Here is a 16,450-nt window from a genome sequence, read left to right on the forward strand (position 1 = left end):
AGACAAAGAACTCTGAAACAAGACAATACAGGTCCCTACTCTTTTTTTACCACTGATATTTTACACAGCTGAGTGTAAGCCTTGGGACCACAAGTAGATCATAAGTATTCATCATTTTATAACGTTTTTTCAGCATTATTTGCATATATAAAACTACTAACCAAACATCTTTCACTATGGAACTGGAAAGCATTGCCGTGATGACTTGGCCTTGTAATTGCTGTTTTTCTAGCACTTAAATATTTATAAAAAAAAATAATAATATAATAATGACACATTATATTTGTTGCCCACTTTTTATTTAAAACAATCTCAAAGTCAGGGCGCTTGTGGCGCAGTGGTTATAGCGCGCACCCCCCATGTATGGAGGCCATATAGTCCTCCAAGCGGGCGGTTCAGGTTCAAATCCGACCTGTGGCTCCTTTACTGCATGTCATTCCCTACTCTCTCTCTCTCTCCCTGATTTCCAACTCTATTCACTAATAAAGGCACAAAATGCCAAAAAATCTCAGAGTGCCTAAAATTTAAGAAAACATGATCATAAATAAAAACTAAGTAGGCTATTTAACATCTGAGCAGGTAGATACCTTTTGCACGACTCTCTATCCGTTGCCTTCCTTTATTTTTTTTAGTTTATTTGCATTTTCTTGCCGTTTTGAATACTTGAAAGCCCTGCTATCGTGACTTCGCTCTTTTCCAAAGTATTTGTATTTTTACTTGGCATAAGGCTGGTGGGAGGAGCCTGGTTGGAGAAGAGTGCTGAGTCATAGTGACGTCACCCCGCTCTGCGCTCCGCCTGACGGCATCACGTGTTTGAGAAGCCAGGAGGGCGTTCATATATGTACAACACACACACACACACACAGCAGCAGCAGCAGCAGCGACTCTATGAAACACACTGGCTTTGGCAACAGTGACTCACACGACGACACGGCTGTCATTCCATCACAGGGCACCACGTTTTGACAGGCTCAGTCGGTAACGGAGCCGAGGCTAACGGGAACCGGTGAACTCCTCGGGGTTTTTTTTTTTTCTGCAGGAAGGAGGAGAAGCGTTTTGCAGCCCTCTCGGTTTGTGGTTTCCCGAGCTAACCAGACATTAGCAAGTGATGAGCAGGGGCCTTTTTCTTTTTCTTGTGGATGCCCAGCTAAGGTTACCGACAGGGCACGCTGCTTAACACCCACGACACTTTACATCAGGCTGTGAAAACCCACCTGGCAGCACCCTAAGGATCCAGACTCCGTCGTTTGTCTGCACCCAGAACTTCATGCTGCAAGCTGGAATCACTAGCTAGGTAGCTAACACACGGCGTGCAAGTTTTATATAAGCAAGCAAAGCAAAGCAACGCAAAAGAGACAGCGGCCGTGCATCCTGCAGCCTGTGTGTGTGTGCCATGGGTCTACTGTCACAGGGGTCTCCACTGAACTGGGAAGAAACCAAGAAGTATGCCGACCACATCAGAAAGCATGGCATCATTCAGTTCCTCAACATCTACAACAAGGTGAAGGAACGGCAGAAAGACGTGCTGAAATGGGGAGACGAGGTAAGAGACTGTGTTTGTAAGTTTGAATAAAGTGACATGTGGAGAGAGCACTGTGCTGCTGCTGCTGCATGGTCATGGTGGTTGTGCATGATGCAATAATGGCCTTTTATTGGATATAGACAGATTAATATAGAGATAAATACACTTGTATTATGATTAGACTTGGAGTAATGTTGTTGCAGCACTAGCAGGTTATTATAAGGTGCAGGATAATACACTGTAATTACACTAACTATAAGAGGAAAAACATGAATGACTCACCTATAAAGAAGATACTGAGGTGAATTAATATTGTAAATACAACAAATGGCTTTGCATTTTTACTGTCTATCAGTTTGAACATTTTACTGTCACTATCACTGCCACCTTCAAACCTTTATTGTCCCTCAAAGGAAGATTTGATTTACAGCCAAACACAACTTATAAAAAAAAGACAAATTAAAGAGCAACACAATCTGATCCGATTAAAACCAAGAAAAGGAAATGTAAGTGTTGTGGAAGCAATGATCAATAAAGTGCTGCTGGAATGTGCACTCGTGGTTTAAAGAAGATTAAAGTGCATTCATTACACTAACAACAAATGGAAATGTATTGCTCTTTGCCCTGGGGCCGCCTGTAGCTCCGACCAAAGGGGAGAATAGCAAATACGTCCGAGCGAGAGGAGGGTCAGAGCCGGGGGCCAAGGGACTTTGCTTTCATCGCAAGTTGTCTGTTCAATAAATCTTACAGGGGAAAAGCTGCTGAGTGCTAATTATGACCCTGGCTGTTTTAACAACACTGGACAGACAATCTTTTGTTGTGCACTGAACGGTTACCGTACCACGAGAAAAAAAAACTCAAAAAGGTAATAAAAAAAAAAAAGAAAGAAATGGACTCAATGAAACCATCGGTGCATCAGTCTGCAGAGAAAGTGGAGTCTCAGGAATAAAACAAACTAAAACGTCTATGAACTTACTACAAATAATAATACTCCATGCAGAGTCAAAACAAGATACTCCCTTTTGGTAAACATTAACATAAAGCTTGCTATACAATATGTTCTGGCCTTTTAGATCCATCATTCATGCTGCATGTATGCATGATGCAATGACCCTAAACTGCAAAATAAGAAAAGAGCATGCATTTAAAAAAGCAAAAATGTTATCTGCTTTCTAATCTTACCAACCATTCAGTTTCAAGTAACGGCCTTTACACTCTACTAATGAATGCAGAGCGACTAAAGTTTTGTCCAGACCTTTACCTTTTTCATTCAGAACTTCACACACCGTTTGCGTTTGGAGTTTTTTTTTTTTGCCGCCCACCAGTCCACAAAACTTCAGTGTGCTTCAGCTTGAACAAAGTGTTTTCATTTCCAGCAATGTGGAATGCTGTTGTTATAGATTAATCCCTCTTTCAGACAGGGGATTACAGGGTTGCAGAGTCAAAGTCAAGGAAACATAACTGATGAATTGGAATCGATGTGATGCCAGTCCCCCCGCGGGCTCTTGGAAAAACGTACACTTTTGTTCCGTTGGATTTAAGACCCGGCAGCAGTGCGTTTAAAAGAATCCGTCGTTGTCTGCGTGTTGGTAACGTCTCCTCCTGTGTTTGTTTTCAATCATTTACTTCTAGGTTGAGTACATGTTGGTGGAGTTGGACGACAAAGACGAAAAGGTACGCCTCGTCTTGAACGGTGGAGATGTTCTGGAGACTCTCCAGGAGCAGGGTGAATTGATCAACCCCAAGTAAGTAAGCCCCGCACCGACAAACATTAACAACGGCTGGATATGTAGCAAACATGACACCATCTCTGTTTTAATTAGGCGTTCACTTCCTTTCCCAAAAAAACATTCTTGGTTTGAGTCAACGTTTCCCTGGAAGGGATCGTTGAACTAAACCTCAGAAAGTGTCACTATCAGAAAGACATTTGACCACACCTCGAGCACCAACCGTTTCTCATCAGTGCTCGTGTTAGTTAAGGAATTGTTTTGTATTGTGGTGAACTGTTCGGTGGCTGATAAGGATTTCAAGTATTTGGGTTTCAATCTGTCAGGTATTTTAATGAGTACAGGCAAGACTGGATTCAACCTTTTTATGAATCACTCGTACTGATAATACCGCCTCTCACCCTGATTGTTTGGCGTCTCCCCGACCGCAAGAATTCTAACCTGAGCTCTCAGGTTCACCTCTGTGACCTCAGAGATGCACTACACGGACGGTCGCTGCTCAGTTTGTTTTTGGAAAATGTTCTCGCAAAGTGGACGTTTCTCAGCCGCTGCATGCTCAGTGTTGACCGTGTTGTTATTTCTCATCGCTCTGTTAGTTTCTGAACGCTCTGACGATTACGGGTAACTTGAGTTACTTTTCAGTGTCTACGTCCTACACGACGCCCACACTGAGACAAATCCCCAAGACAGTTACGAGCTCCACCCTAAACCAGCATGGACTTCACCATGAATATCGATGGCACACGGCGGAGAAGTTAATCAGTTAATCAGTTTTGTCGTTATTGAGTTATAACTATTCACAACAAACACAACGCCAAAGTCTGAATTCAACCCAATAAATTATTTCATGTTAACAAGCAATGTTTACTCACTCAGCGTGTGGGGACTTTTCCTATCACACGGAGACCTTGGTACATTAGCCCTGCTTTAACACTTTTTAAATGCAGTCAGATGAAGCGTGCAGGCAGTCGGCTACCCTCAGATAAGTTAGTGACAATGAATGTAGCACTGAAAGAAATACGTTTTTTTGGATTTATTTTGGATCCGGGATGTACATCTAGCATCTACTGTAATAAACACGCTTCAATATTTATTTATTGCATAATGTTATTGCACATATTTCTTCATCTTGTGCAGGCCTAGATGGCGCAAGCAACAACTGTTTTAAAACTACAAAGAAGATGTTCAGGGTTAATATCACATGACTAAGGTTGTCAACATTTTTGATACTTTTTGACGTTTTTTAAAGGAAGACTTCGATTTTTTGATCTAGTAGATGTCGCCCTTAAACACCAGCATTAAATAATATGCTGTTTGGGGACACCGCCGCATTCCTCTAGTGGCACACCTCCAGCTCGCTGTAGTTCTCACGAAGGAGTCATCAATTAGGACGCACCATTAAGCACAAGCGGCGGACAAAATGTTCTATTTATGGGGAAATGTTGCACATTGTGTCTTCAAAACAGTACAATCTCCTTTATTTTAATGAGTACCCAAGCTTTAAAAAAAAAAAAAAGCAAAGATCTTAAGTCCAAATTAACTCAAAAGCTGCCGTGTGAGAAAGGAGAACAGAGCAACGTGTGCAGGAGTTTGTTAGTTAAAAACAGAGAAATGACCCGGTATTGGGTACCTAAGATTTATTTTTTGTTGTTGCTGTGGTATCAAAACTGGCATCAATTGTGTTTGTGTTCTCATCGTATCATATCAATGTTTCATATTCTGGTACTGTGACAACCCTACATGTTACGATAAAATCAACAACAGTGTGTAAAATAATTCAAAGCCATCAATAAGTTTTCATTATATAAATAATATCTGTTACTGGCAAACACTCAGGTCTCGATATCAGAAACTCAAGCATAAGAATCAACAGCAGGAAAGACAAAAATGGCACCCGAACATCTGCCTTTATAACCTGTGATTAGCGTTCAACACCGGCTCTAATTTAAAGATTCACAGGTGGAAACTGATGGAGCTGCAGGTGTGTAGAGGACAGCCGAGTCAGGCCGTATCGCCCTGCAGTCACTCAGGCAAATTCAGTGTATGGGAACACGATGAGACAGACTGAGAGCTTATATACTGCTTTGCCTGTCAAATTCAACATTCACTCAACATTCATAAGATACAGATGATTGATGAACAAGTCCTGTGTGCTCTGCTCAAAGCCCGCCAGTCAAACAAGTTTTTTTTTTTTTTTTTTTTATACACTTTGGGTTACATTTTCTGACATTTTTGAACATCTGTACTAATCTCTATTGAAACCTTTTTATTTTTTATCTTCAAACCAAGTCCAAACCAGTTATTGCAACGTGAGACGCTTTAGCGCCATGTGTCTCTGCCTTCTTCGCACACCTGGAATTCACCTCTTGACAGGTCCCTCGGGCTCTGGGAGCTCAGATGGGAATTTATTTTTTTTATTTGTCATGCTCCTCTGCAGTTCTCAGATGGCTGTGCACATTTTTTGTAAGCGCTCAAACTGGTGCGCCCTGACCCGTTTCCCTGTTCCCGCCACTGAGGAGTCTGTTCCTGTCATGGCACCACCTCTCTGTGAAGATTTAATCAGTGCAATGAGTCGTGTCCTTCCTCACTTAGCTAGAATCCTTCTTTCTTAGCTAAAGAATCTTCTGTTTCCTGATTCTCTCAGTCAGACATGAAGTGCTTGTTGTTCAGACTTTGTGGGGATTTTATTTTATTTTTCCGGTAAAAGAGCCCAAACATGTCCCAGAGGAGTTTCAAAGCTTCACTGTGTCGTACCCTCTCTTCAATTTATTTCTGTCCTCGGCATGTTCTTTGACACATTGAGAACTGCTAACCCAAAAGCTGCTTTGAGCCAGAGCAGCAGCGGTCCATTGAGATTCACATGTCGGTAAATACTGGCGTTGTTCGAGTCCTTTAGCAGTAAAATAAATATTTATATATTATACAAACAAACAGAGAGCAGAGGGTGAAGGTGACTATGTCTAGTTTGCACTTATACATTAGCTGCCAATGTATTTGTGCAGTTTTGGTGTGCAGGAGTTTGCCTGTGATTTTTGTTAACAAACTATTTTAGGGTCTGTTTTTACCTTTATTGGATAGGACAGCTGAAGAAAGACAGGAAATGTTGAGTGTGTGTGACATGCAGCAGAGGGTAAACCCTTGGCCATTGCGACAACGACCACGGGGAACCTTCTAACCACTGGACTGGACTTAACCTTTTTTATTTATTTATTTTAACCTTTATCTAACCAAATATTTAAAACTCGTTTTTTGTAGAGCGTCCTGGCCAAGACAAACAAAAAACAGTTAAAACAGCAAATATTTGTTTAGATTTGTCCACAGCCATAAATATATCAGGGAGAACATCTACAGCTAGATGTGTCCGCCTCATCCTCTTTGAAGTGTCCAAACGTCCTTTTGCCTATTTAGATAGGATTAGGATGATATATTGCACAACTATTTTTTGAATGGCATTCTGCTAAAAAAAAAAAAAAGTAATAGTTTGCAAAACATTATTGCACAGTATTATCATTAACAACCATCATAATCAATAAGAACATCATAAAGCTGTTGCACCATCCCCACAACATTAATACAAATTAAAAGTACGATTAGGAGAGGCACAAATGAGATGTTAAGACAGGTTACTTTGGGATACTTTACATCGTCTTCATGAGGGAAGAGCTCATACTCGGCGTGGAAAATAGGAGATGGAATTAATGCAGATCAACGCTTGTATCTGTGTTGCAGTTGAATCCGAGGAAAAGTTATTTTTACGCGTGTCACAAGATTAAAGTGAATCTGTTTGAGCACAGTTGTTGAGAAATTACAGAGGAAAAGTGCTGTGAATCTCCGTGATGTAATGCGATGTGAGGATGTTTTGCCTCAGGACTTCTGTCACCCTGGGAATGCCTAAACTGTAGTAACATTTCTTTAAAAGAAAAAAAAGAGGAATTCTCTGCAGGCGGTGTGAATGTGTTTGTACAAGCTGGAGAGTGTTATGCTAGCTCGCTGCCCATGACGTCGGTCTGAATCTGTGGAGCCGACTTCAGCCGGGGGAAATACCAGAGGCAGTGGGAATAGTGGAGCTGATGAATTCCTCATTACTGCCCCTCTGTCGCACACAGCAAAGACCGCGCTCTGCGGCACAAATACGCCACACTGGTTCCACATGGGATAAAGCCAGAGTGCTTATCTTTTTTTTTAATTAGAAAGGTCATCGTGATACTCGGACCAGAGTGTGTTCTCCATGCTGCCCCGTTAAAAGCAGAATGTATTCACGACACTTTTTACTGTCCCTGCAGTCACCCCACACTCTGGAGACCAGAGTACGGCAGCTACATGATCGAGGGGACTCCAGGGCAGCCGTACGGGGGGACCATGTCAGAGTTCAACACGGTGGAGGGGAACATGGGGAAGAGACGACGAGAGGCCTCATTGGTCCTGAACCCGAATGAAACGCTCTGCACCATCACCTCATTCCCAAGGTACTGAATTATTTGAAAAATTAAAAGTAGTGTCGGGAGCAAAAAATATAATTGTGGGGTCCCGCATGAACATCTTAAACTTCTACAAATGGGTTTAGTTTAATCGACAGATGACTTCACAACAGATATGAATGGAGAGATAGTAACTGCAACGGGCGGCCCAGGTTTGAATCCAACCTGGGGCTCCGTTCCTGCTAGTCATTGTGGCATCAGTCTCTCTCTCTCTCTCTCTCTCTCTCTCTCTCTCTCTGAGTCTGAGCCCACAAATAAACCTTCAAAGAAGAACGAGTATCTAAGCCTTTACCTTATTTTTATTAAATTATAATTTGTAATAACATGTCTTACTCCCCTCCTACTTCAAAATAAGGACTATTTTGTGTCAGAACATACAATCATGAGCATCTGCAGTTGTAACTTGACATGTAGAAAAGTGAATAAGGGTAAAGAAAAAAGGAATCTAAAACACTCTTTTTGTTATACTGTGCATTTTCCATCAAACAAAAAAACACAATTGTTTGAGAAAATCACCGGTCGAATAAATGGTTGAAAACAGAAGTTGTTGTTTCATGTCTCTCATCGTTCTGCACGGTTTCTTTCTTCCCCCTCTAAAGGTTAGGCTGTCCAGGTTTCACCAAACCGGAGCACCAACCGACTCCTGTTGAAAAGGGAGTGTCAAAGTCACTGTTTTTCCCAGATGAAGCCATCAACAGACACCCGAGATTCAGGTACGCATCACAGCGTCTGTGTGTGTGTGTGTGTGTGTGTAGTCGCTTCACTACCACATCCTACCTCTCTACTATTTACCAGCAGGATAATTGACCTTTTGTCGTGGTGTGCAAACATATCAAATACAAATATAGATAAAGGATTCTATAAACTCAGTATGCACATGAATTAAAAACCACAAATAACGATATCTGTTGATGAAACGATTTCTGTATTATAAGGTGTGTTTTATTCTCATTTTTTAGCACCCTTACCAGAAACATACGTCACAGAAGAGGAGAGAAGGTTGCGATTAATGTGCCAAGTAAGTTTGACTACGAACAGCTTGTGTGAAAATAGTTGTAATTATTAACTTTCTATCGATTTCATTTGACGTTACAGTCGTGTTAAAATCACACACAGGAGCGCTCTACATAACACCACAGAGACTTGGTAGCAGTAAATCTTATTATCTGCCTTTCTAACATGAATACACATCTTGTGCTGCACTTGAGCATTCAAACAAACAACACATGCACTCGAGGAAAGTCCACAGCTTAAGAGGGTTTAATAGCGGATTATCAGCTTGGGTGCAGTACAATAAAGAGCATGTAAACAAACCTATAAATCACATGATAATGACATGGAGGCTATAGGATAATGTGTTAGAGTGGAAGACTTTACCTGCAGTTGACAGGAAAATAAAACCTGATAGTATTTGAATCAGTAATGTGCAGCAGCTGGATTATTATTTTTTTTTTGCATTAGGGGGGAAAAAAAATGTCATTATGGTGATTATTTTCCTGTTTCAGTCTTCAAAGATAAGTGCACTCCATCTCCGTTTGTGGAAGAGTTTCCTGAGGATGACGGTGAATCGGCGAGGGCGGCTCTGCCCGATCACATCTACATGGACGCCATGGGCTTCGGCATGGGCAACTGTTGTCTGCAGGTACTGAACAAAACTGTCTGAGCAGCAGCAGCAGCAGCACAACACATTGGAACTGTAAAGCAGCAAGTCGAACATAAGTTACACCACCTTTTACTACATCGCAGTTTGAACACAATCACACTGAGTGATTTATGAACGCACTTCAACCTTTTTTTTTTTTTATGACGCTCCTTCAGGTGACATTCCAGGCGTGTAGCATCGACGAGGCGAGGTACCTTTATGACCAACTCGCAACATTCTGCCCCATTGTGGTGAGTAGATCAATAAACAACAATCAGCAACGTGCTGCCGGTCATATATTTGATCATTTACCTGACCTGCTCCTCAGACATTATATAACATATTATTGATTAACGTGATATAATATTTTCAAAGTAAATACGAGAAGATGACGAGTCAACGCTTTGTGTAGTGTCAATACAAGATACGTTTGTTATTTGTCTTGTCCAGGTGATTTAATAAAACACTTAACAATACAGAATCCTGTTTGTGCACTTTGCAGATGGCCCTGAGCGCAGCCTCACCTTTCTACAGAGGCTATGTGTCAGACATTGATTGTCGCTGGGGGGTTATTTCTGCCTCGGTGGATGACCGGACACAGGAAGAACGTGGACTGAAGGTGAGCAAGCAGAGCTGGAAAACCAGATCTATAGGAGGCCAGAAAAAAAATGATTTAATCAAAAGATTAAACTCGGTCAGAAGCTATTTTCACACATGCACAGTTTGCACACCTGAACATTTCAAGAAACAGCCTGCCACTAAAATCTTTTTAAAAGATGATTCACTGTGTGCAGTTTTCCCTGTCAGACGGGGATTGAGGGGGGGGGGGGTCTCTGAAGGCCAGACATGACGTCAAAAGGACGCGCAAAGATGGCAGATGAGGGACAGAGTCTGACGCTATGATGACAGTTTTTTGCCTTTATATCAGAGTAACTTGTAGTTTGTCAAATATTTATAGTTTCAACAAGAGTTGAGAATGGAGCGGTTAGTTTGCCCACCCTGTGTACAGAGGCTGCAGCGCGCTCTCTCTCTCTCTCTCTCTCTCTCTCTCTCTCTCTCTCTCTCTCTCTCTCTCTCTCTCTCTCTCTCTCTCTCTCTCTCTCTCTCTCTCTCTCTCTCTCTCTCTCCTCTCTCCATGATTGAATATCCACTGTCCTATCTCTACAATAAAGGTGTTAAAAAGGGCAGAAAAGAACATTCTGGCAGAAAACATAAAGCAGCAGTTTTACTACGTGCATGGAGATAGCACCGGTCACATGATGGAAATGTCATGACCTCGGCCGCTCGCTCACTCGTGGAGATTTTTTTTTCCTGAACATTTCTTCCTGCGTTCTCACGTGCGCTCGCCCTGACTTCTTTGTGGAAATCTTGGAACAGCGATGGCTGGCAGGAAAGAGAGTGGATAAAGTCAAGATGAAAAATAAGTCAGTCTCCGTTCAAACATGAAGAAAGTTTCTGTATTTTAGTGCATGTGTGAAAACACCATGAGGAACGTTCAGTCTCTCAGGAATTCATCTATGTGACATTTTGTGTGTATAATTTTGAGCTTTGTAGTGTACACACTTTACATAATTCTGTTTCATGGTGATGTTCTTCAGTTTGAATAACGACTTCAAAACTTTGGAAACTAAACACACGAGATATCAGAGTAAAACTGTTCTTTTATATGTGATTTGTTTTAATTATTTTTTACTCCACAGCCTTTGAAAAACAACAAATACAGAATCTTCAAGTCGAGGTATGATTCAATCGACAGCTACCTGTCGAGCTGCAGCGAGAAGTACAATGACATCGATCTGACGATAGACGAGGAGATCTACAAGCAGCTGCTCGATGCAGGTACGATCAGAAAATGTTTGCCTAATACTGTCATCGGTAGGTACAGATATGTCATGTGCAGTGGATAAATGAATATCGGCTTTCTGTTTGCAGGAATTGACAAGCCGCTGGCCCAGCACATAGCACACCTCTTCATCCGAGATCCCCTCTCTGTGTTTGAGGAGAAGATTCACCTGGATGATGAAAACGAGTCGGATCACTTTGAGGTGAGGATTTTGAGAACATTGTTGTGACTAGTTAGACAAAAAGTCAGTTATATTTAATGACAAAAACACAACACATGTTTGACTCTTCTCTTACAGAACCTGCAGTCGACTAACTGGCAGACGATGAGGTTCAAACCTCCACCTCCGAACTCTGACATCGGCTGGAGAGTTGAGTTCCGCCCCATGGAGGTAAAAACCAATAAACCACAATACATTAAAAAAAAACAAGACTTTAAGTTGTAGTTTGTGTCCAATCATGGAGTCATGGCCCATTCAAAATAAACAAACAGAATATTGTGTCTGTATAGCACAATGTTCAGACAGGTCACGGCGTCACGCTCTACTATCATGCCAGAGTTTGGGTAACAGCTGACCGCATGCAAACCACCTCAGCTGATGGCCAGCTGATTTGCTTCAAAGCATCCTATTGGCCAAATAGTACTCATGCCACCTTATTTAAACTCCTCTAAGACTGCCTGTTCTTGCTGCTCCCTCTGAAAGCCGCATTTCAAACCTTCCTCCACCCCGGCTCCTCCTTCTATGCTGTTCTGACTTAATCAATGTCATGCTTGTCATCGATTCCTGCTCTGTTGGGTTTGCTGCGTCTCTCCTATGCACGGGAAGGGCAGGGAGATCCCAGACAGATCCATACCGCCAAATATAAACAATTGCAATAAAGTCTTGACAAAGTGATCCTGACTGAACTGTGTTTATTGTTTTCACCCAAAACAAAGACACATTTCTCGTCCTTGAAATCTAAACCCTGATTCTGATCCTGATAGAGACTCACTCCAGGTTTGCTCTTGTCGTTATTTCTCAGGTGCAGCTGACGGACTTTGAAAACGCTGCTTACGTCGTCTTTGTTGTCCTGCTCACCAGAGTGATCTTGTCCTATAAACTGGACTTTCTGATCCCCTTGTCAAAGGTACAAACAACATCACAGCTCTTGAGAAATCACATCCTTAAAGTTGGACTTTTTTTCCCCCTTATGATATAAAAACTGAACTTTGTGTTTCTCTTCAGGTCGATGAAAACATGAAGGTGGCACAGAAGAGGAACGCTGTCCAAGAGGGCATGTTTTACTTCAGGAAGGACATCTTCAAAGGTGAGTTACCAAAAGTTTTAACTTCAGGTCCATCCTGATGCTGAACGCCTCAGATCGGAGCACAAAGAGCAACTTCAAGTCCATCCAAGTGGAGTCAAATATATTTATCTATTGTGTGCTAATAGGCTGCAACCCGGGGCTGGATGGCGCTGCTTCTGCTCAGAACGGTTTGGACAGCGATGGCTCTAATGAGGACTACACACTGATGAGCATCGACACCATCATCAACGGAAAGGTGATTATTGTCTCCACCTGATGCATTTGATTTTTTTTTTCTTTAATGCAACTGTGGCTCAGTCGACAAATTCTTAAAAACGATTTGTTGGATTACTACGACAGTTAATCACATGTTCCTAGTCCCCAGAGAACGAAACCTGTTGAATTTGGTGACACCCTTACACCACAACGTGGACATTTCTGTTGAGTCATTGATGATCTCTTCAGTATTCGTTGTAATAACGTTGGTGATTTCCTTACTTCTCACATAGCCTCAGCTGTACTGCGTCTGAAGTGCTGACGTGATGTCAGAACCACACGCAGCCGGATCGCCCACTGGCACTGGCTAACGCCGCTCTCTTGCACTTTACACTCTGCACAGGTGTGCTCAATCACTGGCTGCACCAATGTGAGAGCAGTACCTGGAGCACACAGAAGAGAGAGATAGAAAACGGCACACAGCAAACATACGCAGCTCTACAGCACGTTACAGCTATGTAATGATAACTGCTGTTTCTCTTTTTCATCACCAGGAGGGAGTCTTTCAGGGCCTCATCCCGATCCTAAACTGCTATCTGGAAAACATGGAAGTTGATGTAGACACCAGGTGCACCATTTTAAACTACCTGAAGCTCATCAAGAAACGGGCCTCAGGTACGTTTTCATTCAAGTTCTTTATCAAATGAAAGAAAATCTCGTCATGCAGCTTTGACTCCGAGCCTCACTCTGATTTTTTTTCTCGCTCCGTCACAGGTGAACTGATGACCATGGCGAAATGGATGAGGGAGTTTGTCGCAACGCACCCGCAGTACAAACAGGACAGCGTCCTCACCGACAAGATCAACTACGACCTGTTCAGAAAGTGCGACAAGATCGCAAAAGGCGAAGAGCAGTGCCCGGAGCTCATCGGAAACCCCGTCAACCGGGTCCAATGAGACCAGCTGCAGGAATGCACCGTCACAATACAAAACAAACTCGCATGTAAAGAAAGACCAAATGTGTGGCTCAGAACGACAGCGGTCCAATTTAAAAAGAAAGACAAACAGCAGGTGTGTAAGAAACGCACCTGCCTCCAATGTATGTATATATACTGTACCAGATTTTTATTATCACAAAATTATTTTAATAGGGTTAAGACATGCAAAAGGTTGTGTAATAGAAATCAGATGTGTATTTATTTTTCTCTGGAAATTAAGGCTCTGTGTGAGAATGTAAATGTAGCTAAGAGATGTACAGTAGTCTGCTTTTAATGTGTGTTCTGTAAATACTGTATGTCTGCTCTTTAAAACATTAACATCAAGAGGGTTTTGTTGTTTTGCTGCATTAAGACCGTTCTTTGCTTTTGGTAGATGTGTGTTTTTTTTTTTCTTCTGCTTTTTATGAGAAATCTTTGCTTTGCTGACATTGTAGTGGGACCTTGAAGATAGTGTTGCATTCAATTGGAAATGGTGAACCATTGTTTGCAATGTGATGCTGCTTAACAATAAATCTGTAAAACAGTAACAACCACTTCAGGTGTTTCATTGAATCGTCATTTGTATAGTGCTGTAAGTGTTATCTCGAGACGCCTAAGATGCAGGAAGGATTTCCATAGCAGCAGGCCGTCCCCACCAACAATCCAGAGGAACCTCCAAGACATGAGAGAGAATGTTTTTTATTCTAATTAACCAAACCAAATGGATTTAATTTGAAGTTTGCCTTCATACATGAGGCTTAACTTCCTTCCAAAAAGCCACATTAGAAGTTTTTGATCGACAGGTCTTCATGATTGTCTGTAGTCCGCACGTTGACATCATCTGAATGTGGATCCGCAGCTTGAACTTGTGGAAAGGAACCTCAACCTCATGAAGACAGATTCATGTCTGTCTTCTACTTTCTACTCCTGAAAACAAACCAAATTTGTATGATTGAGAAAATACAAGATAGGAAACTTTACTTCTCTCAATTTGTACAAGTTGTGAGTCTGAGAGAGAGAGCGAGAGATTGCTGAAGCTGGTTGAAATGGGATCATGAACGATAACCATTATGTAACCCTTCTATTATTTTAAATTGTCTGAAGGCAGTCCAGATTTGTTTGCTATGGCGGATGAAGACAGACAACTGTACTTGTTCACACGTGAAGTGTATCAGCTCGCTCAAGTTGTGGTCAATGCCTTCGCCCCTCCAGATGGATACAAGCACCTACTATAACAGAGAATAACAATGTGATTAAAGATCTCATTCTTTTAAATAGGGCTCGACTGATATGCGATTTTTGGGGCAGATACCGATATCAATATTTGGGAGGGAAAAAAAATCTGGCACAGATAAATCGGCCGATATATTTCTTAGATCTATCTTTGATCTGTAGAAAAGATATAATGAAGACAAGATGTTCACTCAACTGGAAAGTAACTCTGCATGTACAAGCATTACCGCTTGACACACTGCAGAGTGATGATGCTCGCTGTTATCCATATAGCACCCTCTGCTGGTGAAAAATAACTGCTGGTTAATGAAACTCAAATAAAAATCGTCGCTACCAATAGTCACTGGATAAACAAATATCGGCTGATATTATCGGCTGGCTGATTAATCGGTCGGGCTCTTCTTTTACAGATCTTGCACCTGTGTGAGGATGAACAAGTGGTTCCCAAACTTTTTCTGACGGGCAAATGAAAATGTTTCCAAGCCTCTGAAATAGAGGAGTTTATAGGCATGCTAAAATACAGGATTAGGATTTTTGGCAAGAAACTTCAAAGACATGTTCTAGGGAGCTCTGAGACTTATTGAAATGTGTTAAAGGGAGGATTATACGTGACCTTTAATCTGAAGTACTGGCTGCAGTAAGTGCAGAGTAGCAGTTCAGTGTGGGACAACAAAGTGGAAAAAAAAAACTAACAAGAGGAAGCAATTCAAAGAAGTACTGTAACATGAAACTTCCTCATTTGGGTTTTCATATCATATGTATCTGCTCATAAATGTAATTATTCAGCAAATTTACATTTGGATCCTACTGAAGTGCTAGATTTCAAGTCAGGGGATTTGAGATTCATCCTCTGAGGACCGTGAACAAATATACCAGATTTCCAGACATTTCATCTCTAGGAACTACGCGGTGCGGTTTTACCTGCTCTTTTGTAAAGTGTCTCGAGACAACACTTGTTATGAGTTGACGCTATACAAATAAAAATTGATTGATTGATTGATCTGATAGTTCTTTGGTTTGTTTCAGTCCAGACCAACGAAGCGCAAGAAACAGTCACACCAACTTTAACATCCAGAAAGCTGTGCTGCCAGTTTGTCTAATATAATCCAGCTGTGCTCTTTGGTAAGCAGAAAATAATTGTGTCCATCCCAGAGACTTATTCCAGGCACTGTAGACAGTTAGGAATTAAACATGTATTTTCTTAATGTGTTTATTGATTGGAGAAAATATTCCAATGTATTTAAATACATCAATTTAGCTCTGAGGTTTACTGAACAAATTGGATAATTAAAATGTGTCAAAACAAGTTCCTATTTCATCCACAAGATGGCGGTATTACACCACATCTTTACCTAATAATTACTGGTTGAAGTCCTCACTGAATAGATATGTGTGCATGCTGTAGGTCTGGTTGAAGTCCTCTCTGAATAGATATGTGTGCATGTTGTAGGTCTGGTTGAAAGTCCTCTCTGAATAGATATGTGTGCATGTTGTAGGTCTGGTTGAAAGTCCTCTCTGAATAGATAT

At 41.5% G+C, this 16,450-nt stretch overlaps 1 protein-coding gene across 2 annotated transcripts; it reads left to right on the forward strand.

Annotated features, from left to right (window-relative positions):
• Nucleotides 1-1,348: 1,348 nt before the first annotated feature.
• Nucleotides 1,349-14,244, forward strand: gclc (glutamate-cysteine ligase, catalytic subunit). Of its 2 annotated transcripts, none has more exons than XR_009673250.1 (16): nt 1,349-1,543; nt 3,155-3,267; nt 7,533-7,715; nt 8,327-8,440; nt 8,687-8,745; nt 9,233-9,369; nt 9,546-9,620; nt 9,872-9,988; nt 11,070-11,208; nt 11,302-11,414; nt 11,511-11,603; nt 12,235-12,339; nt 12,438-12,519; nt 12,645-12,754; nt 13,008-13,144; nt 13,269-13,389. XR_009673250.1 is itself a non-coding variant. In XM_061039628.1 (16 exons), exons 1-16 carry the CDS (start codon nt 1,394-1,396, stop codon nt 13,668-13,670), a joined length of 1,893 nt encoding a protein of 630 aa, XP_060895611.1. In that variant the 5' UTR covers nt 1,350-1,393; the 3' UTR covers nt 13,671-14,244. The 2 variants fall into 2 exon arrangements, 1 of the variants encoding a protein (XP_060895611.1); XM_061039628.1 differs by lacking the exon at nt 13,008-13,144 and adding an exon at nt 13,489-14,244 and having other exon boundaries at nt 1,350-1,543.
• Nucleotides 14,245-16,450: the final 2,206 nt, after the last annotated feature.

The sequence above is a fragment of the Labrus mixtus genome, chromosome 6 (genome assembly GCF_963584025.1).
Source record: "Labrus mixtus chromosome 6, fLabMix1.1, whole genome shotgun sequence".
Lineage (NCBI taxonomy): Eukaryota > Metazoa > Chordata > Actinopteri > Labriformes > Labridae > Labrus > Labrus mixtus.